The 24,295-nt window shown below is 37.7% G+C and overlaps 1 protein-coding gene across 5 annotated transcripts in view; it reads left to right on the forward strand.

Moving 5' to 3' along the window:
- DENND1A (DENN domain containing 1A) overlaps positions 1 to 24,295 on the forward strand; it is a 218,524-nt gene that overhangs the window by 114,305 nt on the left and 79,924 nt on the right. For all 5 annotated transcript variants that reach the window (XR_012045633.1, XM_072882845.1, XM_072882843.1 and 2 more), the window contains exons 11-13: positions 5,364 to 5,409; positions 14,293 to 14,394; positions 21,689 to 21,814. Coding sequence is in view for 4 of the 5 variants with exons in the window: in XM_072882845.1 (XP_072738946.1) it covers positions 5,364 to 5,409; positions 14,293 to 14,394; positions 21,689 to 21,814 (274 nt within the window). In the remaining variant the exon portion in view is untranslated. The remainder of the gene's footprint in view (positions 1 to 5,363; positions 5,410 to 14,292; positions 14,395 to 21,688; positions 21,815 to 24,295) is intronic.

Here is a 24,295-nt window from a genome sequence, read left to right on the forward strand (position 1 = left end):
TATTTGTATATCAAGACATGAACTCAGTAAATGTGACCTAATCAATTTTCCAGGAACAATGAAGCAAAATGCTGCAAATCCCTGTGTAGCTGTAAATTATGAACCTTTTTGAGATCTTTGGGTTTTACATTACTTTTTCTGGTGAATTGCGGTATTTTTTAAGGGTGGGGTTTTTTCACTTAAAAGGAAATGTCCCTCTATTTCACCTGCTTCTCTTCCAATTAGTAGTTGCCCACCTCTTGGGAGCATAATTAAGAGGTCTCTAGTTAGCCTAAGGAAACGAATTAAAGAAATTGTAAAAATGCAACTGTAATAAATAGGCAATATATAGCCATTAAATCCACAATATCCATACTCATGCTTATGCATTACTACTTTAATGATTTGATATTTACCTATATAACTCATCAGATTATAAATAACACTGATTGCATTGGGAACCCGTGTAGCACAAGAGGAGTAATAACATTTCTCTTTGTTCCAAAAGACTTAGGCATGCATTTTGTTTAGGTAGTAAATATGCACAGTAGAAATTGATACTTCTTAATTTTGCACTTAATGGATACTGGCTGCCATCAAACAACTTTGAGTAATTAGTAGTTGTTGTAAGAAGCCCCAGGACTGATGAAGTGTCAAGTGGTAGGTAAAGACTGGTCTGAAGGGCAGTCTTTAATCTGTGATGGGTCCCAGAAGGATTAAAGGTTGTGTGGAGTGTTTCTCCTGTTTATACAAGCAATGTGTCTCACTGAAGTTCACTTGAAAGTCTTAAAATACACATCTAACCTGATAAAGTATTAAAAACTGCTTGAGCGTTTCATGTCTCAGGACCTGAACTGAACAACAGTTAGGAAGAACTGGCTTGTATCAGGAATAGTGTGGCCAGCAGGACTAGGGCAGTGATCGTCCCCTGTACTCGGCACTGCTGAGGCCGCACCTCGAATGCTGTGTTCAGTTTTGGGTCCCTCACGACAAGAGAGACATGGAGGGGCTGGAGCGTGTCCAGAGAAGGGCAACGGAGCTGGGGAAGGGTCTGGAGCACAAGGCTGATGGGGAGCGGCTGAGGGACCTGGGGTTGTGCAGCCTGGAGAAGAGGAGGCTGAGGGGAGACCTCATCGCTCTCTACAACTGCCTGAAAGGAGGGTGTAGAGAGGTGGGGTCGGTCTCTTGTCCGAAGTAACAAGCGATAGGACAAGAGGAAATGGCCTCAAGTTGCATCAGGAGAGGTTTAGGTTGGATATTAGGAAAAATTTCTTCACCGAAAGGGTTGTCAAGCACTGGAAGAGGCTGCCCATGGAAGTGGTGGAGTCGCCATCCCTGGAGGTATTTAAAAGCCGTGTAGATGTACCTTAGGGACAGGGTGTAGTGGTGGGCTTGGCAGTGCTGGGTTAACGGTTGGACTTGATGATCTTAAAGGTCTTTTCCAACCTAAATGATTCTGTGATTCTGTGATTATAGTGTGCTCTGAATGGGGAGGAGGAGGCACACGATGTTCCTTTGTACAGGATGGTAGCTGAGTATTTAAGTAATGGCATATGATTAATACATGATAAAGAAGAACGGTGATGAAAGCAATTTATGAAGGTTGACGTGAACCTTCAACATTTGCTTTTAGGGGTGTTTCATTTTCAGTCAGAGAGATGAGTGATGACAGAAGAATATAATCTCTCTGGTAGATTTTATTGGAAATATTTATGTTCTTTACCTCTTTACCAGAATTATATTTTATTGAGGTTATTTATGTTTGCTTAGTTAAACTTTTGGGAATATAAGGAACTATCATGGTGAATTATCCTTAAAATATCTTTGCTTTTGCTTTGCTGTTCATGTGTCATTGAACAATAATGTCAGAACTGATGAACAAAATGAATTTTGATAAAATAGGTGTTCAGATAATTTGATTTTTGTTATCCATGGAGAAAACACTTTAGAGTCCACATCTGGGTGATGAACAATAATGGTTATTTTAAAGCAGTTTCGAATAAACAAATTTCACACAAATGCACCTTCAAAACCAAGTGCTCCATGGATGCATCACAGATTTGCTTTTCCCCACGCCTGTCACCTTTCACACAAACTAAACCCTGCATTTGTTTCCCTTGATTCTCTGCTGGGATGTTTGTAGATGCCTCCCATTTGTCATTCCTCTTCGGTGTCTTTCAGTCGTTACAAGCAATGGCTTTTGGGGATACAACTGAGTTAATTTCTTTTCATATATTCCCATAACCTGGGAGGTTCTTTGTTAGTCTTCAGATCTAATCCATTTCTAAATGGTGTGTGTTTCTTCTGCTTCATGTCTGAAATGTGGCCTTATTCATCTGTATAGCTCCAGGCATCTTTGCCCAAGCTCTGACCATGCAGTGTTTTCCCTCTGACTTCTGTAAGCCAAGCAATTGCTTATGCGTGTCGAAAAAGTTCTTACAGGAATTATTTCCGTATGGTTTTGTCAACCTTCTTCATTTACCTTCGACTTTCCCCATCTTCTCTTCTGCATCAAACACACTATTCATCTTCTGGAGCCCTTCATAGCATGTACCATGTCTGCTTGTCATTCTGTGCACCAGGGCCATGTCCCAGTGCCCCTGATCCGGTTTTTCACCCCTGTGTTAAACGTTTCTCAGAGAAATACCCAATGTCATCTTTTGTGCTCTACCTCATTCCCTAATAGAAATCTCTGCAACTATTCCTAAAACTAACACAAATATTTGCAAAACTAGCACATTATACTTCAACAAATTACTGCTTCAAAGTTTCCTTTTTTATATCGATCAGCAAAACCTGAGCTATTTTTTTCTATCAGGGTATGCTAAAACCACTCTTTGTAGTTCTATAGTATCAAATTGGTCCTCCTGCTTTCTCCTGTCTGTCCAAGTGTATGTACTGCAAAGCCCATTAAGCACCTGACTGGAGTCCTTTAGTGATACAAGTTAAAGAAATAACACCTTTCAAAACACTGCTAAAAGTCAGGTTACCGTAGCTTTTATGCAATCCTGTAATCACTAGACAGAATCCTGTCTTTCACTAGAAAATTGAAAAGATGATTCACTGCATCCGAAGCTGATCCATACATCTTAAGCCATATCTTTCCTGTAATTCCTTAAAGTTTTGCTGGGGGTGCATGGTTCTAAGGGTTTAGGCATTCTTATTCTTTTGTTGATAAACTGGAGGATTGAAAGATGGACATGATACAGGTAATTAACTTTCACAGGTTCAGATTTTCCTATGCTTGGTGACAGGCTCTACTTTTGGACACGTTAATAAATCGCTGGTTTTCTGGAATACTGCACTCTTCCTGCTTCCTTTCATTACATTAGCCAAGGTTCCACTAGATGAGACATTTGCAGGCTTAAGACTTCCTGCCGAGGTTCAGACTTTGTATTTTTGAGATTGAAGCTGTCGTGTTCATGAAACTACTTAATTAGAAACACATTCATCTCAGTGCATACTGGAGGAGTCTTGGGCAGCACAGCCAGGCACACAGGGAAGTTGAGCATTTGTGCAGCTGGCACCTAAACCAATGGTTTATACTTTGAATGTAAAATTACTGGGTATTTTCTTGCTCCTGGAATGTGGCCATTGGAAATGAAGAGCTGTGGGTGAAAGAGATAGCGTTTGTCACGAATAAAACAAATGCAAAATGACAAATAAAAATACTCCTCAGTTGAGCAGCAGCCCATATGTAATAAGTGTGTATCATGTTGTATGGTAAAAATTTCTGTCCAAGAACTTGGATGTATGTTCAGGTTCTCATCTGTGGAATTCCCAAGGAAGCAGAACCTTCAGGATTTGTACCGAGTTAGTTTCTGATTTAGCAGTCCCTCTGGGCTGGCTGTCATGGGGTGCTGTATTGGTGAAGCTTGGGCAGGGGCGTTCTTGCCAGCCTGGGCAGTTCAGTAAGTTGTAATGTAATGTAAGACATGGCACTTCAGTATTCTACAAATGAACTTGTAAGGTTTTTTTTAAGTTATAGAGGTTTAATGTCTTCGAAAAGAAAAAAAGTGTTTTCATGGGGAATGGCTAATACAGAGGCTGTTTCCATCTCTTGGTACAGCATCCAACAGAGTAGCAGTTTTAGGGGGTATATTTATAAACATGATAAATATTAATGTGCATATCAGTAAATTTTTTTTTTTTAAAGGTATTTCTCATGAAAATGAGAAGCAGAGTGATTTTTGCTGGTCTGGTGTCTTGCAGTAGTTTTTTCAGTACCGTACGTCTCTTACTGAGCAGTAGGCACCAGTTTATAAAAGCAGTATGGAAGATATTTTAATCCAAGGCAGAACAGTGACATTTCTCTCATTTTTTCATCTGAAATTGAAAATGAGCTCTCTGAGCTTCTGTATCCAAAATGAAATGAGGCTCTATTTTAAAAGTTGTGTCTGTCTGTGTGCTTTCCGTTTAACAGGCAGTATATGCCATATTTGCAATTAGCAGCTTTGGCATCCTCTCTGATGTGTTCTAATAAGCAGTGCAAATATAAGCTTTCCCTGATTAGTTGTGTGGGAGTCCTGCAATAAGCTTAATATTAGAAATACTGTATACACAAAGATACAACTTCCATTCAGTATTCTTCTTGTGTTATTAGTCCATGTTGGTGTTTGCTAACATCATGGAAGGGAAGACGGAAAAGATCAATCTTTCTCTTAAATGTTAGCATTCTCTTTGGTACCAGGAGTATCACACCTGTGTTGGAGGCTACACATTTGGGCCAAGAGCCTCTTGGTGTATGTATGGTTTGTGTTCTGAAGGGAGTAATGGGATCAGCGTATATCCCAGTGTATATCCCCAGTAACTCTGGAGTTTATCAGACTCTTCAAAAGTAATTTCTATATTTTTCTTTTATAAATGTAAACATTTCAAGATTTATACTTAAAAATAAATTATTTAAAATGCGTCTGGACCCGTATTCAAAAGATTTAAAACTTGTAGTACCAGGTGATACATATACATTAACCACTTAATACTACAACAGGATCAATTTTTCTAAAGAATACTCTTGGAAAAAGTCTCGGTGTTTTTTTGAAAATTGTAATAACACATTTTGTTTGTTTTTTTTTAAAAAGACCCCAGTATTATGCATATGTTTAATAGTTGTCCTTATGTACCTCTCTTAACTTAGTCACTTAGAAATTCTCATGTCAAGAAAAATTAAAGTCTTACTGTAGTGAGAGGATATTGCACAGCAAAAAAGTCTTTCAAATATGGAATAAAATTTTGTTCACATGTGGTTTGTTTATATACATATTATTTTTTTTACACAAAATCTAATCCAGTATCCTGGTATTTTCCTGTAGCTAATTTTATAAGTCACATGTGTTAATCCAGTGTTATGAGAATGTAAAGCTAGGTTTTTTTCCTCTTTGCAGTGCCCCAATGCCCTACCTCATTGGAATACATTTAAGTTTGATGGAGGTAAGTCTTTCTCACCATTTCTGAAACTATATATAGTTTTATGATTTAGAGCCAAATTCTGCAAGCAATTATACATTCATTCATATGCTTAAAAATGAAATAATCCTGTTAATTTGGGAGTGCTGAGAGAATTGAAGTTAAGCATACATGATAATGTTAAGTCCTAAGGGAGTCTTATTCGATACCGTGTACTCTTTGGGCATACGTTCTGTGTGCAGTTCAGCAGTCAGTGACGAGCTCACGTTGTGTTCCCCTCTCCTTCCTGTTGCTTCATTTAATGAGTTTACTGCCTTGGTTTGACTCTGTATTCACAAAGGCAGAGTCGATATTAAACCAAAATGTTGACAGTTACAGTTCTCTTTTAGGTTTTTGCAGACAGATTGTAATTTTTTTAATGTTCAAAAGATCTGAAAAGAAGGAACTTGCTGTTAATGTTAACACAAAGCTGGCAGAAAACCAGCCCTCACAGAAAGCTTCACACATAAACAATTCAGAGTAATTCATGTGACTTTTTAAAATCTCTAAAAGTGGAAATAGCACATTTGCTTTCGCTTCCAGTACTGGTGAAACAGTTGATGACTTTCCTCAAAAGTATCTGGAGGACAACATAAGCTATTAATTTAGATCCCTATGAAAATCCTAGTCCTTATTAATTGTGGCCCTTTACCCAGGAAGCCTGCGCAACGTGTACATGCTCCGTGTGGGAAGAGGTGTTCCTGCCCAGAAAGCGCTGCCTCTTTGCAGGCTCTTAAATTAGCAGGCAGTGTTGAACTGGTAGGAGGCGCGAATGCCCTTGAAGTTAATTGACTTCTGTCCCTGTTTTAGATACCTGTGTTTGGAAATTTAGGCTTAGTGTTTAGGATACGTAACAATTTACAAAGCTGAGTTTTACATCACGTAAAGTAATGAATATTACTAGAATAGTTGTTCTTATATTGTCCATAAAAATGTGTAATTTCTCTGGAAATATTGATCAAATGTATTCTTTCACTAGGGCATATGTATGTAATAATGATCATCTAGGTCTTTGTGTGTTAAAACTTAGACGAGTATGCTATGTAACCTCCCCCTTTTTCCAGGGTTAATGTGAAGTAATTTTAGAAGTCACTTTTTTCATGAGAAGCTAGATGGAATATGCAGGACCTCTTTTTCCTTTTTTTCCCTTACCATCCTGGGTACAGATGATATTTTTTTATGCCCTCTGTATTGCTAAATAAAGTACAGCATTGCAGTACAATGTGTTAGTGAATAAGCAATTATTTTAAAAGTCAACATGTACATTTGCTTGCACATCATGTACTTATGTTAGAGGGGTTTCTGATAATTGCCCTTGAATAGTGCATAGACAGGACCAAAGTAATATCTAGGGAGAAATAGTCTAGCATGTATTTTTCATATTGATCAAGAAACTCTCTGCCCCATATCTGTACCAGGTCATCACTGGCATGCTTATTGTGCTATCTGTCTATTTGAAAAAGAAGGAAGAGACCCGGCAGAGGCTGGGATAATATCTCGATACAGATACTTGTCAGCTTTCACAAATATTTTTGCTCACAAAGAGCTACGCGGTTAGCCTGGCAATGGGTATAGAAGCAAAATTAATAATTACACCTTGGAGTTGCTTTGCATGATGTCTCACTCCGGCCTTGCTACATAAACCCATTACCTCTTCCTTTGTCTCAGCTTTTCAGATTGCAGGGCTCTGTAGGCCTTCCAAACTCCATCTGTAAAAACTCAAAAAAGGAGTTGTTCTTGGAGAAGCCAATTTTCATCCGTTTTAGTAACTTGTGAAAAAATCTGTTTAGTACTAAATCCAGTATGGCTTTTGAATAGCCAGAGATTCTGGAACACAGACACACTTTGGCAAAGCACAGTTATTCAAAGCGCCTTATGAAATAAATTAAATAAATAAAACAAACTGTCTTCTCTCCTCCCTCTGCTCTTAAGGATAAATCGAATACTTCCAGATAGAAATGCGTCTTCCAGCTAACTGTGCTTTTTCCATTGAAAAATAAAATAAAATCACACAGTGGGCTATTGTATCTGTTTGTTGGCAAGTACTGCATAATTTCTCTGTGCCTTGGGCAAAGGAAAGGTGACATTTGTAAAATGAGCTAGACAATCACTAGTTTACCTCTTTGCCTGTTTTTGATGCTGAAAGCTTACTCTCTTTGTCCTTTTCTTCATATGTAGGTATAAAATTGTGTGTTTTATTTGTTAGAATAACAACTTAGTAGCAACAGCAATTTTTTTTCTCGTGATCTAGCAGTTGTGTATTTTTAAAAACACAATGTATTATTTTTTCCATATAAAAATAATTTTATAAATGACAACTAAAAACTACTGTCATTATTCGGTATTCATTTTTCTTTAAATGCTGAAATTTCAGCAAACATCTTTAAAAGTGTTTTGTTAATCCACGTATTCTAGTTTCAGGATAAGGGATTAATTCCCCAGTCTTCTATTCAAGTTAAGACAGGTGGACTCTTTATCTACTGTAGAGCCCCATGGGAGTAATTGCAGTTATATACAGGCTCACGGTTCTGCTCCAGCAGCTCCAATTGCAGAATTTGTCATTGTTGCGTAAATGTTAGTGGAAGCCTAAACTTGCGCAGAGAAAGCTGTGGTGTAAAGGGGAGGGTGAATTTGGAATGTAGGAAAAAACCCCAATTTTCTAGCTTTAGTGCTGTTTCTGTGGGGTTTGCTATCCCTATCTTGGAATGGGTCCTCTGGAAGAAGTACAGCAGAAATGGTAATGATTTTAAACAAAATACAACCTCTCTCTCACCTCGACAGATTTTTTTTTTCAAACCATGGTGTATCTTAAAGTTAGTTTGCAGTTTCCCATGTCACACAGGGTCTCTGTAGAAGGAGCAGTTATTTTAATGGAAAATGACAAATATTTCTTATGATTAAAATATCAAGCATATCCATTGACTGTTAAATCTAATTTGCTGTGACTGAAATGTTCTCCAGTGAGATAAGATAATCTCCTGTTATAGGTCAGAGGGCTTTGACTGATTTATGAGGGAAAATCTTAGTAGAAAATATAGAGCTGTGTTTTGTGCTCTTATTTTTCAGCTTTTCTATCATCACCTAGTTAGTCATTCTTTATAAGATTTCCATTTAGCAATCCATAAAGTGACTTCAAAGAAGGCTAAAAGTTTATAAGCTGTTGGATAAGCAAGACTGAGCTATCACATGAATAATGGAACATGCTTACGGAACTAATTGAATTCATATTAGATGAAGATAAGTACTTAGTACTGATAAACAATGAGATAGGAAAATGAAACTATCAAATGAACGCATCCCTTTCATAATCTGGTTTTATTTTCTACCTGCGTGCTGTATGCTATTATAGTGTTCAAATTCTATTAAATTGACCTTTGTGTTATAAGTGGTGTCAAACTTAGCTGGCAGCCTTTTGCGTTTTGTCATAGTAAACGATTGTTTCAGCAACTGTTTCTGCAGCAAAGGTTGTTAGTGCGACGGCGCTGATGGAAGAGGAATGCCCTTGACCTAGTAGACTACCTATTGGAATTTAGGCGCATGTGGTTTTGGTTAACCGTTTGGGATAGTTCTGGTTAGCTGTCAGATACTGAGCTGCTGGCAGTACACTCTTGTGTGCCAGGCTTCCAGTCATTCAAGTAACAATAGTGCCCACCCTTATCATGCGCTATCCGGGGCACAAAAACAACCTTTAGAGTTAAAGTCAATCATTAGAAAAGGATTCCTTACACTCTTTTTTTAATATTTCAGTCACTCAAGGACTTTTTCTGGGACTTCAGAATTTTACTTCTTGCAAGATTATCCAGAAGGAATTTGTGTGTGAAACCACGTTGCATTTGCTAGAATGATTTTCTAACATTTTTCCTAAGCGTAAAGGACAATTGTGCATATCATAAAATCTATACGAGCAGATTTTTGTGTTATTTTAACCTGGTATGAGTAAATATGTTCATGTTAGGAAAAGAAGTTTCACTAAAATTCATGGTGTCTTTAATATGCTAGGACACGGCAGGTGATCTCAATGTCGATAGTCTCTTCCTTATGCAGAGAGATGAACGGAAAGCTGCGTGTTCAGTCCTCTGAACCCCACGCGTGTATTCTGGAAGCACGTTTTGGCATATTTACCTGGTCTTTTTCAGGTAGCCGTGAGGATGCTCAGTTTGTGGTCCAGCCTGATAATAGGCCAGTTAGCATGCACAGAGTCTGAGCTAACGAACTGTGAGGAACAGGTTACATCAGCTTGGGCTTAGTACGGACGGCGCCACGTGGCTTCCCCTTGCCGCAGACGACACCCTGAGAATCCATTGACCACTGGCAACTGCCCGTGGTAGTGTTAATTGTTAATTATATTTTTTGATTGGGGTGAGGAGTAATATTTAGCATTTTCCATCCATTTATACTTAGTCAATTACTGCCTTTTCTAGCTAGAAATGAAGAAGTGTAGCTTTTTTACAGGGTTTAAATTAAGGGGTTATATATTTTTATATATATACTTAAATCCAGATCTTTAAAAACTGAATATAATTTAGCCCCTCACAAATATTATAAATATGGCTGTATGTGGTTTCAGGAGTATTGATAAAAATGCGTTTAAAAATATGACAATTACTTATGGAATTGTCTTTTATCCAATTATTGGAAAAATGAAAATCACTGTGTGCGAGGATGTTTGAGGGGTAAGTTTTAAGACAGACAAATCCTGCAGTACCAAGTAGACTTACCAGTGAGCGCAGAAGGTTCTCCTCCTGTGGTACAGTCGCGTTAGGCCGGCACTAGTGATCTTTGTCACTCAGTTGGCAACAGCTGCTTGTGATAAGGATCTGGAGAATCACCTGTGCAGGATCAGGGTCCTGCACATCAAGGTGGGGCGGTGGGCGGAAGAGTGGGAGATGCCCGGGCGGGGGCCGCAGCCCACCTGCTGTGCCCAGATCAAAGGGCTGCGAGGTCAGGGGCCACATCCAGCTTAACCAGATTTGTCTGTTGAATAGCTATTTCAGATTGTAAATCTAAGGGTGATTTCATTAAGTCCTTCTGGCTGCTGTTGGGGCATGAAATAATAAAATTTTATATCCGTTGCCTTTCCTGCTTCTGGCAGCCAGATTGACACATTGTTGTCTGCAGTGTTGTGGTGTTTTTCTTAAGAAAATAAATGGAAACTATTAACTAAGGAGAGACAAGTCATTAAGCAAATGGATTTTAGACTTGTTGTGAGTCGTACTTTCATAATAATTTCAAATATAATGTACAGAGTAGCTACTAAAAATGTTAGGTTTTGTTAAGAGTTTTACCTTTCCAAAAGAATTAGTGGAAGGTACATTTTCTTTTTTTCTGTTACAACATTTTTTAATACGGTGATCACATTCATATCTGGTTATGAAACCTCATGATCAACTTTGGTTTATGTTTTGGCACCAATTTAAGCCATGAAGTTATCCAAACTTGTTTTTTTTTGGGGGGGGGGGGGGAGGGAGGGCTGTGTTTGGGTTTTTTTCTTTTTAAATGAACTATTCAATAAAATTGTTCATCTGAAAGAAGTTTAACTTAAGATTATTTTTTTTTATGGTCGGAAATGCAAAAACTGCCAGCTATAGACAGTGGTAGTAAATTAACATTTAGTATAAACTCCTGTTAGTATTATTGATGAATATTGCTTCTAGCATGTGCTCTGAGCGAGACAGAGGCACACCTCTTAATACTTCTATTAGAATATAGGTTCTCAGTGTTTTTGCAAACTTTCACATAAAACATTTAAATTACTTCAAGTGTTTGCCTGCTTGTGAGCAGGACAGACGCACTAACTGCTGCTTATTTACTGACCTGGTGTTTAAGGCCCCCTGGAGTTTGTTTGAAAAGTTAAGAGATTTTCACAGTAAAGGTGCCATTTCTGAAATTTAAAGTGCTCTTTTCACCAGGAGATAAGTTCTCTCTGATTAAGTCAGTAATTCTTACTAAGCCATGTTTATAGAGGCCATAAACAATGGGTTCAGTGTGCTTGTTAAACCAGCTTTCCATACCTCTCCACTCTTTTAAAAAGAGACATTTAAAATAAAAGGCAGGTGTAGATGTTAGTTTGATTTGATGGTTTTTAGATGATTAATTATAGCTACAAGTAATTCGGTAAGGATGGTTGAGAAAGGTTTGCAGTAGTGATATGTGATGCACATTTTCACTGAATCACTTTTGACCCAGCAAATCCCTAGTCTGTAGTAAAATTAGATAAGGAAACTGTAATGTTCATATTTCCTCTTGCTCTTTGCTTCTCCACATTTTTTTCAGCAAAGTATGAACATGCTGAATATAGTCCGTTCTGTTTAACAGGTATCACTTTATTTGTAAAATTTTGGTTAGATATTCAGGAAGCTGTGAAATACGGAATGCGAATGTATATGGATTAGTGGCTGTCCCTTTGTATTTTGAGAAAATTATGGCAACACGCAAACTGTACCTGTGAAAATGATCTACGTATAGAGTCCAATGGGATTTAATGTCAGAAATGCAGTTGGGTGCTGGGAATTTTTACTAAAATTCCAACAAGAGAGTAAATACTTTTATTTCCAGGTCAGTTGGGCTGATAGGTACTATGTTTAGCAAAAGAACCATTTGATTATTTGACAAAAGCCCTTCTAACTCTCCAATAATACCTTTATCAAAGATTATAGTGAAAGGAAAGATTATAAAAACAGGTAAGGATTAAGATGAACTGGTCAGTCGTAATTTCTCTAGGATGAGCCACAATTAGACCACTGAAAAATTATATTTTTTTCAAATGCATTGCAAGACAGATGCTATAAATCAAGTTAGTCTCAAGTGTTTTGTTGAATTTGAGGGTTTGTCTCCAGGAAAATCCCCTGTCTTAATACAAATATTGAAGAGTTTTAAAGTAAGGTTGTGCTCTTCATGGTGTAAAGGTATAGCACGGCAGAGTTTAATATTAGCCTTCCTTTTGGATACAATTATTTCTGAGCCATGTGTGGAGATGATTATGTTGATCAGCATTTATAGTCCTAGCACCATGAGCAACACCCTTTTGTACTATACTCCTTGGCAGATAGCCGCTTGTCACAAGCCTATTCTGTGCTACAGAAAACCCCAACGTTTTGCTGAAGGGAAGGTGCAGATTCATCACCAAAGTTACAAAAACACCCACTGACAAGTACAAGCACATTTGTCGCTTCTTCAGCAAGAATCAAGAGAAGGTTTTAATTCCTTCTGTCTTGTCCTACTAGCACTCGATTTTGACAAGCTTCTGGCTTTGGTTAAGTTCCTTGCAAGACCTTTTTGTTGGAGCTTTTTAGACTCCTCTGAGTATAAGTGAGATTTTTAATTTTCTGAAACAGGAAGGAGCAAATCAGTTTGTCTGGTGCTTCCGGACTCCTAGAAGGAGCAAGACTCCTGGATTGCTTTAGAGTTTATCAGATGCAGCCAACAGAGTGACCTTTGGTTCCTGAAATGTAGAGGAAAGTACCTGGTTTGTCATGCAGTACTTGTGCTTTTTATATGGAAAGCATTAAATGTAATGTTCTTCCATTTAAGTTAAAGAAATTTCTCATGGAAGACCTAAACTTAAATGTCTGCAAAGTGTTTTTTATAGTTGTTGGCTTTTTTTTCTTCCACCTAAGTACACAGCAGTTTTCTTTATAGACAGAGGACTGAGCCTTGGAAACTGAAGGTAATTATTTAGATGCCTAAGGCTCAACTTTGCCATTGTTTTAGAGCTCTAGTTCCTTTCGTTTAAAGGAAACAATTCCCCCCACCCTGCAAAACCTTAATTAAAAATTGAGTATGTTTTTGTTCATTTTCCTCTTCAGTAACTTGCATTCGGTCCTACGTATAGGTATGTAGGTACTTAGATGTTTGTTTACAGTGTCACTGGGAAATTTCCTTAATTACTGTATTCTGTAGTCCCACTTTTTTCTGATTTTGAATTTTCAAAGCTTTATTTGAACAGTGCTTAAATACGTATGATTAGTCAGTCAAAATAAAAAAAGATTCAATTCTCCTGTTAGTGGAAAAGGTGTCAAATATTTAAATGCTGCTCTGTTTCACATCAGTGATTCATTTACTGTTGTTTAAGCAGGGAAATAAAGTCTGACAATGTTTAAATTTGCTTAGCTGACCAATACCTTTAGACGCTTAAAGTCAAGGGTACTACTGATTGTTCTTTTGAGAAATAGGTTATGCTTTTCTTTTGTACATCCATGTACTGTTACAGATGGTGTAATGTTCATGGGAACAAGATAAAAAGTTTAGACTCAAGACCAGGATATGGTGGAGTTATTTTTCTCTTAGCTTTTCTTCATTTTAGTTAGTTATTTATTAATCTCTGGTAGTGTCCATTTTACTTAAATACAGTTGTAAACTTGTCTCTATTGGAGTTCCAAAATTCAACCTGGAATTTGGAAACCAGTTACCATCCCTGACTTGCTGCAACTCCTAACTCCTAGAAAAGCCCCTGTTTATTGTTATTTAAATTAATTTCTAAATATAAAAAGATATACTTGAAATCTTGACTCAGCTAGAACTGTTAAATGTGCAAAAAGAATACCAGAATTAAGATAAACATTAATAGAGGTGCTTGAAATAAATCTTTGCTTGAATAATCTCAAACAGTAACTCTCGGGCTTCAAAAATTTCAGTATGCACAATGTTAAGAGCTTCCGTCTGCAAATTGAAGGTTAATTTTTCAACATTGTAAAATGTGAATAAATTAAAGAAATGATGACAGAAAGACAGGAATGTTGGTTGTTTTTAGAATGCTTGAAGTTTTGTAATGCCATGATGTTATGCCGACACTTGTGTCCTTTATGCATGAGGTTTAACTCTACATACTTACATTTTCCTTTCCCTTTTCTTGAATTTGCTCATATTTAGAAAGTAAGAAACATGGCCCTGGAAGATGTAGTGATTCTTAACGTAGACACCAACACACTGGAAACCCCTTTTGATGACCTTCAGAGCCTTCCTAATGATGTGGTATGTATGAAATTATTTATTCAATTATGCCATTACTTAGAGGTGTAAATCCTTTTGACCAGTTCGGTTTGTAACTGAGGTGTCTCATTGTGTTACTCTTGTTATTATTAGTAAACTGCTTTACCTCAATTCTTTCCTGTTTTGAAGTGTTAAGCAATGTTTGTTTGAACATTTGCAGGCATATTTTTAAGCCTCCTAATGAAAATTAGCTAATGCTCACATAAGCTAGAAATGCTGCAGCAACCCAGTTTCAGTTTTGGAATGGCATGATCAAGTTTCATCTGCAGAGTTAGTCTTTTATAGGGAAAAAAAGATAAATGAAAAACATGCAGGTTATGGTACATCTGAACAGGAAACAAAAATTCAAACTTCTTTCTTTATGGCGTGAAAAAGAAGTACTATTTGAAACCATCTTTATCCATTCTATTGGAGGGGAAAAAAAATCCTGCATTTTTAGATAACTTCTGTTTTCAAATGAACTTTTTCTTTCCTCCTGTGGCTTCTTCCAGGTGAGTTTTAATGAACTTTTGCATTTTATGCCCTGAATTATGATATCAAGTGGACTACTTCATACTCACTTCTAGCACTGCTCAGTGCATATAATTTGGAACTTATTTTCTTTCTCATTCAAACTTTTTGTTGGTTACTTATTTATTTTTTAATAACTTGATAGAAATGTTGTATAAATACTTGAACTTTCCCTTTAATGAGACGAAAATACATCCAGCTTGCTACTTGCTGCTGCAATCATCTTCACTAAAGAAGCTGAGACGGAAGAGCGGTAAAGCGAGTACGAGTGTAAGAAGCTATTTTTAAGTCAAAGGGTGACTGTTTAGGAGAAAACGGCAGGGGAAAATCTGGATTTCTTTTACTAGTTCAAAATATTGTGCTGACGGTTAGATCTATACCTTTTTATGTGTAGTTGAGAAATAAAATTGATATTCAGGGAGCTCAGTATAAGCTGGTCTGTTTGAGGAAAAACTCAAGTAATGGTGAATACCCAGTGCCTCCTACTGTGACATCCCGTCATTTTGCTGTGATCTGTGGTGTGATCCATTCTTCGAAAAGAGTGAGCTCTGGATAAAAGGTCCATCTTGATTGTGAACATTTTGGCTTTAGTCAAGCATTTAGTCTATAAAAGTTACTTCCGTGAATTTTTCTGGCTTTATATAGTTTTTCATTTTGATTTCACTCCCAGCATCCAAATCTGCCAGCTGGTCATCGCTCGTGCCATTATCCACAACCCGGGGAATGACAGACTTGTAAATTTCATGGAATTATGTAAGAAATGTCTGGATACAGTGAGTGCGGGGCCTCAAACATGTATATGATTTGTCAACAATCAAGTATTATATTAGATTTTATGAGACTTCATTAAAGGAGCTGTTGTAGGCGCGCTGTAGAACATCAGAAGAGACTTCACCAATAAACACAGAACTTCAAGCTTTGGAATGTAATAAATTTTAAGAGACTTCCTTCCTTTCATTATTTACTTTTACTTCACTTTTATAACAGTAGAGAGTTGTGTTTTATTAGTTCAAATTTCTTGATTCAGTTTTCCACAGGTCTATTTAAAAGCTACATTTTATCTTGGAGGATGTTTGGAGCATAGCAGAGGAAGTGCTGCCAGCAAATTCAATTAACTGGCATGGCTCACAAATAGCGTACATGGTGTATTTTTTTTCACAACTGCTATATAAATACAGCTGGGATTAATATTTGTCGCAACAAAGCCTTAACTTGAATCGTGTTGCGTTGTGTAATTAATGTTTGGGATCAGTGTTTATGTCTTATTTAGCTTTGTTTCATTATTTTAGTTACCTAGATAATGAAGTATTCTGCTCTGGGTCTTTTCCTTTCCTTCAGACTGCTTAATATTTGGCTTTGACCACTAGAGAGCAGCTGCTCTTCTTTGCGAGAATTGAATTTCTGTCAGTTCTTTCATGCATCATGTGTTTGGAACTGTAAGTGGATCAAGTTGTTCATCTCAGCAGGGAGACTCTAAAGCCAATCCATTATACTTTTTTTTCTTTTTCTTTTTTTTCTTTTGCTTCCCTGGGAGGATGGGGAGATTCTGGGACTGTCTCCCCACTGGTCTCAGTCTAAACAGATGCATTTATGGTCTGAGAAACTGAAAATGTCTTCAGCGGTTTCATGATCATAAATGGCTATTACGTCAAACTATTCTGCCAGTTTTGCTACTTAATGCGAACAGTGAGCAATTCATGCGCTGCTGAACAGACACAAAATTTACTTTGCTAAATTTAATCTATCTATATTCAACAGTGAGGAGAAACATCTTCTGTGTCATGCATTTGCCATCAGGTAATTAATCCAGTGGAAAATTTTTAAAGCTGTTTTTCCCCTCTCCTTGAACAGCTTTTTTAATCAAGTAAAACAATGCCATGAAGTTCTATGATTATTTTAGAGCTTCAGGTAGTGCGTTGTGCTTGAGTTTCATGACAGTCATGTTGCTACCTAAACTGTTGATTCTCAGAAGTCTAGAATGAACTACTCATTAATCTTGTACTCCTAGGATCCAAACGAACATAGGCTGTAGTGAAATGCCTTTCCACTTAACATTTGTGTCACGGGAGCTGGACAGCATTGAGACAGTGCCAGCAGAATCAGGTTAAGTCATTTCTTTGCCCCAGTTTACCTCAGCAGTACCTGCTAGCAGTCAGACTTCCTGAACTGTTCAAGTCAGATCCCTGAAAATCAAGGTGTGTACTACTGCGTTACTGATTTACTATTTGAAATGTGAAAAACTGTCCCTCCTTCACCTTCTGCTTCTGATATGTTGCTGAAAATCTGGCAGCATGAGAACGCCCTGGGAAGTAACTTTCCTTTTAAAATAGTCAATATTAAAAAAAGAGATTTATTAAGGACTGTGATTACAATAAGTGCATCTGCTGCTGACAAGTCTCCTACACCACCGTCTGTGTTGCAAGGAATAGCAAAGAGGGGGTAGTAATTTTTTTTTTTATGCAACCCTTATGGATTTTTCATGTATTTCCAAATAAGTGTCATCTTCTAGTCTTAGTTGTAGTCAGAGCTTCATATTACAAGGAATAAAGCATAAGCTCGCTCTGTCAACTTGTAGTTTTTATTAAATGAAGCCCTGATGCAATGCAGTGTACTGCGCCAAAGAGTTCTTGCATATCTGATGGCTCTGAGAGTATTGTAAATTTGCACTAGCCTATGACTATCTTAGGCTGTCAGTAATTTAGTTGTGTATGCTACTGTTGTCCATTCGTTAACATGTTACCACAAGTAGGAAATCTGTGTTACTGTTTTTCACGTAGTGGGAAATTAACTGCTTTCAGGATAGCAAGAAGTACTAAACTACAACTCTATAGCAGAACCATTTTCTTAAAGGTGAATCCATTTTTATTTCTTACACTGTGTTTGCAAGAGAATGTTTCTTGCTTTATTCATGTTGACAACTGAAAAGCCTTGGACCTAATTAAAAGAATTTCCACTAGCACCTTTACTGAACCATTTCATTATGCTGCATTGCACAGATTGCATTTTGAAACATGGTGATAGTTTAAATCTGACCTTTAAACCTGAACTGCCAGAAGTATAAAAATCTTCTTTAAAAACACTCTCAGGGTAGACTGTATGTATATGTGTCTGTTTGTCTAGAAATAATCTTCATATTGAGTGGTCACAGTCTTTTTTTTTTTTAAAGTATTACTGCCTCTCTAGGCAGGAAACAGTCATAATTCTGCTTCTATAATCTACTTTGTTTTATGTGCTAATTTATTCCCGAGTAAACATGATTTTTTTTTTCTTACTTGTTAGTCTCTTTTAAATATGTTGTTGCTAACATTTTCTTTTTTTTAAAACTATAATATGCCTATTACAATAGCCCTGATGGAAAGAGTAAAAGCATGCATATATAAAATAGACATTGTAGAGTATTTGATTTAGTCTTAGAAGAGAGCAAATGATCTGAAAGCTTAAGGAATTAGCAAAATACCTATCGATGTTCTACTTCTATACCAAATAGGGAAGCTGAAACACAGAAAGGCTGTGACTAGCCTTCTGAACTTGTAGTTTGTTGTGAAACGAAGCATAGAGCCTTTTCTTTCTATATAGATGGCAAGTTCTTTATCTTCACATGAATGTTTAAAGAAAACCACTTATAAAAATGTTTGAGATGGATTTGGAAGTTACTCAGAGCTATAGACATCTTATTGCGTTTTTAAGAACTACCTTTAAAGGGTTTACATAAGTTAACATAGGAAATAAACACGTACTTCTTCCCTACGACATCAGACTCCTTCAAACATGGAGAGGTGTGCTGTTCAGGTTTGAAAATCTGATGAAGCTTTTACATTTTGAGAGTAACAGAGCTCTTTGAGAGACATTGTCTCAGTGAATAGGACTGAGCTTATGTTATGGGCATGATAGACTAAGTCCGTTATCATGTATTATGTTAATATGTGCTTATGGGCTCGTTAATGCATGGATCGTTGGCATAAGCCACAGCATTCAGATTTATAAACAATGCTGGACATGCTCTTGCTTATTTCTGTTACACTAAATAACTGTAATGAAAATCCTTCTACAACAGAAGCTGCAGAAAATTTAAAGTAAAAGGAAATCTCTTTGCAACTGTTTTGGTAAACCCAAGGCAAATATAACATCTAGTTTTAAAAGAAGAAAAGGTAGTGCACAATATGGATAATGTATTTAACACCTATATAGCAAGATGAGGAGTCACTTTCCTGCCCTCCCCAAATCTAAGGCTGCTGAAGGAGGAAGCGAGGGATGTGCTTACAGGAGCGATAAAACTGAGGCATGCAAGAACAGTCCATCAGTGAAATCAGCCTGCCATTTGCTACTAAGGCAGGCTGGTAGCAAAACCCCGAGGCAGAAAAAACTCCTCTGGTAGGATTTTGGAGATATGGATGAGGCCAGAAGAAGCTTTTGTTATGAGCTGGAGGATGGGGGAAGGTCTTGAAAGTTAATTTGAACATTTGAACAATCAGCTTATATTTTATGAGGTATTATTCATACTCTCAGAAAACACAGTGATGTTCACTGCAACAGAATCTGCTTACTCTGTAAATACTATTCCTGCAACATTTCTTGCGTAGTGTGAAGTATATAGAGCTACACCAATGGAGTTTTTCAGAACAGCATTTGAAAAAGGAAGATTTGCTAGTTATTGATAGAATTATTTCTGTTAACTTAATAATATGGGTATTTATGGAGTCATTCATGATATTCTGCAAATCAAGATGACTAGGGATTTCCTGGCTTTCTGCTTTCCTTCTGAAATTGTGGCTCCTTCCTGTCTTTTGCGTAAGGTATCTCATCAAACTCGGGTTTTGCACATGACATGACCGCATCCTCTAAAAGCACTAGTTGAATTTCCTTCAAGAATCAGCACCCAGGTTGTTGTTTTTGTATTGCTATGTGTTGTGTGAGATCTGTCTCGAAAACTTACCTTGTCGTGGTTCTGTCTGCAACACCAAAAAATTGCTACTGACATAACTATTTGTTAATGATTTAACGTAACCTATAACCACTGCAGCACAGGCACAGCAAGCTCGTTGTTAATCTTTGAAAGGTTTTTTTATCTCCTTTCTCAGCTTGTGTTTGGGAAAGCAAAACGTTGTCACTAACAATAATATATACATACACAACCTTACTTCAGTAGTTACTGCGCTCTAAGCACTAGAAAAGAGACATCAAACTAAGTCACAACCTTCTTGTGTGCATGAGAAATTCTGAAACGCAGAGAACAGTAATGGATAATCCTCTAAAACTTTAGTCCTTGGTGTACATGGAAAACAAGGAATGTTCAGGTAACCTGGATCATGGTAGTTTTAAGTCTGCCTGCATAGAAATGTGTTTAGTTGGTATTTGCTAAGTTGTGATCAGTAAGTGTCTCTGTGTAAATGGTAATGAGACCGTTAGGGCTGTGTTTGCCTAAAGTGCAGCTCTGTGAATCCTGAGGTAATTAAACACCTCCACAGTGGCAGGGAAAGGGCAATGAGGGTTAAGAGAAGAGCTGTCCTGCGCACAGGTGGTTTAGATCTCTTGAGAAACAGGAAGGAAAAAAACTTCACTAGATACTGACCATTTTGAAGGACAGAATGTCGTCGTTACTTTGAGACTTTTAAAAAAACTGCAGGTTTTGTTTTCTGGATGGCATTGGGTGTCTGTGGCGAGGCGCTGGCAGGGAGGCTGCAGGGCCTCTGTGAGGAGCGGCTGGGGCGGCCGGTGCAGGACACAGCTGGCACCAGCCGGTTCCAGCCGGCTCCGCAGCAGGGCCCGCCGGGCACGGCTGAGCCCTGAGGCAAAGCCGGCGGTGCCTCTGTGAAAGCCTGAGGCAGAGTGAGGGGTGAGTAAAAGTGTGAGGAGGAAGAGAGGAACTGTTAGGGACTGACCGTGACCCCCATTGCCATCGCCCTGCGCCGCTCGGGAAGGAGGTAGAGGAGTCAGGAATAGAGGGGGGAAGTCGAGCTGGGAAAAAGGCCGGGGCGGAGGGGGAAATGTTTTAGTTTCTGTCTTTGTTTCTCACCGTCCAACTCTATTTTAATTGGCAATAAATTAAAAGAATTTTCCTAAGTTGAGTGTATTTCGCCTGTGTTGCTAATTGGTAGGTGATCTCCCTGTCTTTATCTCGGCCCACGAGCTTTTTCTTCGTGTTTTCTCCCCGAGTCCTGCTGAGGAGGGGGAGTGAGAGAGCGGCTGGGTGGGTGTCTGGGAGCCGGCCAAGGGAACCCACCATATGCATAAATAAAACTCTCAGTTTGTTATTTTCCATTAAGTCCCTGAAATACAAGGGAATATAGCCTTAAAATAAAAAAACCTTGTATTTGTGGCAAACAAATTTTTCAGACCTACAGAATTTGTTCTTAGCCTTGGTGGTGATGGATGGCCTGATTATGCAGAACAGTTTATTTATCTGATGTTTGAATTAATTTAGCTGAAATACTTTTATGGAGTCTAATCAAGAATGACACAGAACTTCATGGACTACCTTTAAAAGACTACTTAACAGCATGTTAACAATGGATTTTAAGTAGGAGGGAAGGTTGAAATGAAGCTTTTATTTTCCTATTGGTTTCTGAATAGAATCCAATCATTTCTTAGAGAAGCAAAACAGCTTGAAAAGTAATGCTTTTAGAACTGAAAAATTCAACTCTGAATTCACAATGTCAATTTTTGTCATAACTGCTGCTGTGGTTAGCACATTTTTCATTTAGCTGTGCCCCAATGTGTTAAGCTTTATTTGTGATATGAGTGATCTAGACCTGTTTTGTGATTTCAGGTTTCTGCACTGAAGAACAGATTGAAGAAAGTCTCTACAACCACTGGAGACGGTGTTGCAAGAGCATTTCTAAAAGCACAAGCATCTTTCTTTGGGAGCTACAGAAACGCCCTGAAAATTGAACCTGTAAGTGGGAAATTAGTAGGCATAAGATGTAAATCTGCAGCTGTGGTGGGGGAAAAAAGCTAACAAGAATTCAAAGTGTAGTATAACCTAATTTTAGTAAGGTCAGCATTGTGGCTCTTTGGCTGACTAGTACTGAAAACAGTGTTCCAGTCTCCAAAAAAGAAAGAGGTGCAACAAGCATCATCAATCACACAGGGAGGAGACTTCTTATGGAAAGGTGTGGGTGTTGCTTGCTTTTGAAGACAAGTTAAGTTAGAAGAGAGATGATTAAAAAGTATAAATGAATGATCATAGGAGGCTAGCACAGAGTTGACCATTTTCTCTCACTGCAAAACCTGGGTATTCATTGTATTTTTTTAAAAGGTAGTAAAAGTTATACTTTTTACACAATATATGTTTAACTGTGAAATGTGCAAATTTATGGATTTGTGGAGCTTAAGAACATAATTAGTAAGGAAATTGTGCTTTTACAGAAATATGAAGAATGTCTGGAGTTGTAACTATTGATGATAAACGTTCTGTTAGGGAAATTCAATCTCTTGCTTCTGGTTCAGAGCTAATCTCTATTTAGCAACGATTAAGTGCCATCTGAGTGAGGGAAGGATTTTTCTGTACTTGATCTTGGGTTTTATTGCTTCTAGTGAGGCATCTATTCCTGGCTTACTGCAAGTAGCTTCACGGACTTCAATACAAATCAGTCCAGCCAAATTAATGTATTTCCACATGTTTTGTGACACTCTGGTTTTGCTACCGTGTACTTATGGAGTTCCTTTTAGAGTGTGTACATTTTGCTGATAGACAGTTAGAGACAAGATAAATAGTATGAGGAAGATTCAGGTATAATTCATGAGATATATCCCAGAAATATGGGGGATGAAAAGTACTAACTGCAGAGTGATCCACAGAATATTGCCAAAAAATACTATGTTCCCTATTTCTGAAGCAGGGGAAACTTAACACATGTGCAAGTCAAATGCAGTGATAAATCTCAATGTGGTGTTCACGGGCTCATTTGAACTACTGTTGTTTAGACCTCTGGCTGCTTAACAAGAAGATCTCTGTAGAGGACAAGACGTACTTTTTGTCTTAATACTTTCTTCTCTCATCTGCAAACATTTGAAGGCGGAACGGAAAATTGGTGGTAGCGATGGAGAGCTTGAATACCACTGGGAGATGCTGAGATGAGTTCTGAGTGTAAGTCGGAAGGCTAAATGGGTGGAGTGAGAATGAAGGCTTACTAGTTGAGAAAAGGTGTTGTATTTTGCATTCTCCTGCTCTGTGAAGATTAATGAAGAGATCTGGCATGCAGACAAGTAATAAATCTAATATTAATCATGATGTTAAAGGAAGAGACCAGAAGTGGGACTACAGGCATAGTGTTTCTTGAGGTTGAGGGTGTTTCAGTAACTAGAGTCTCTTCAGTACTACAGTTTGTCTAACTTGTTATTTTTAAAGCCAGAAGGAAAAAATAGCTCAGTCTGAGTTTTAAACAGTCCAGTTATCACCATCAAATAAGCATCATTCCAACAATTCATATTCAGGGTTTGAAAATGACTTTTGAAGTCAGCATGAGTCCTTCCACACTTTACTGGGGGAATCCATGTGTCATGTGCGTGGAAAAAATAAATTGTATTGACTTGTGTATGTATGTCTGGGTGTAAGTATTGGGCTTTTAAAGCATCTAAGGTGAAATAATGGGAGGTATTTAAAACATTGTCCGTTTAAATAACAAAAATGAAACCAGCAAGGCACTCTGGCTGTAAGCCTCCTTTATCCATGTCGGGGAGACACCGACTTCCCTTCATCCATGCAGGCTTCCTTGTTCTCCAATGCTCCTCCCAGTAGTTGCCAGGCAACTCTGGGAATATTGGTGTATCCTTTGCCTGGATGTGTGTGTGAGATTAACTAGTTAAGGGATTTCTGAAGAAAAATAAAAATTTAAATTGCTTTTCTGGAAACACCATCTGGTATTTTGAAGGCTGAATGTTAAAGATGAACAGTCGAAATCAGTTGACAATGACACACCCCTAGAAAGTGCAACTTCGAGGGACAGCTAACCTGAGGAAGTAGAAGAAATTGTTTGGTTTGCTTATCATTCCATCAAAGAAAACTTGTAAACATAATTGCACAAATATGTCATAAAATACAATTTTAATAATCAGGAAGTGGAAATTTTCAGGGCTTTCTTTCCCAAGTCCTCTTATAAATTAAAAATTTAATTTCTGATTATACATTTCAGTATGAAGATTTAGATAAAGAAAATTTGCAAGTGTTTCATTTGCTGAACGTGTCAGAGTCAAATGAGTTGCATTCTGTTTCCAGTTTTGCCACAGACATCCTGTGAGGTATTGGGCAGGTCATACAACTACTTTATACTTCTCTTCCGTTTTAGAATATGCCAACAGTAAATGCAGTTACAGAGAGACTCTTGTTACTGTTAGGAACATCGCACTTAAAAATTAGTTCAGAAGCCTTGGAAAA

The sequence above is a fragment of the Ciconia boyciana genome, chromosome 18 (assembly GCF_034638445.1).
Source record: "Ciconia boyciana chromosome 18, ASM3463844v1, whole genome shotgun sequence".
NCBI classification, from domain to species: Eukaryota; Metazoa; Chordata; class Aves; order Ciconiiformes; family Ciconiidae; genus Ciconia; species Ciconia boyciana.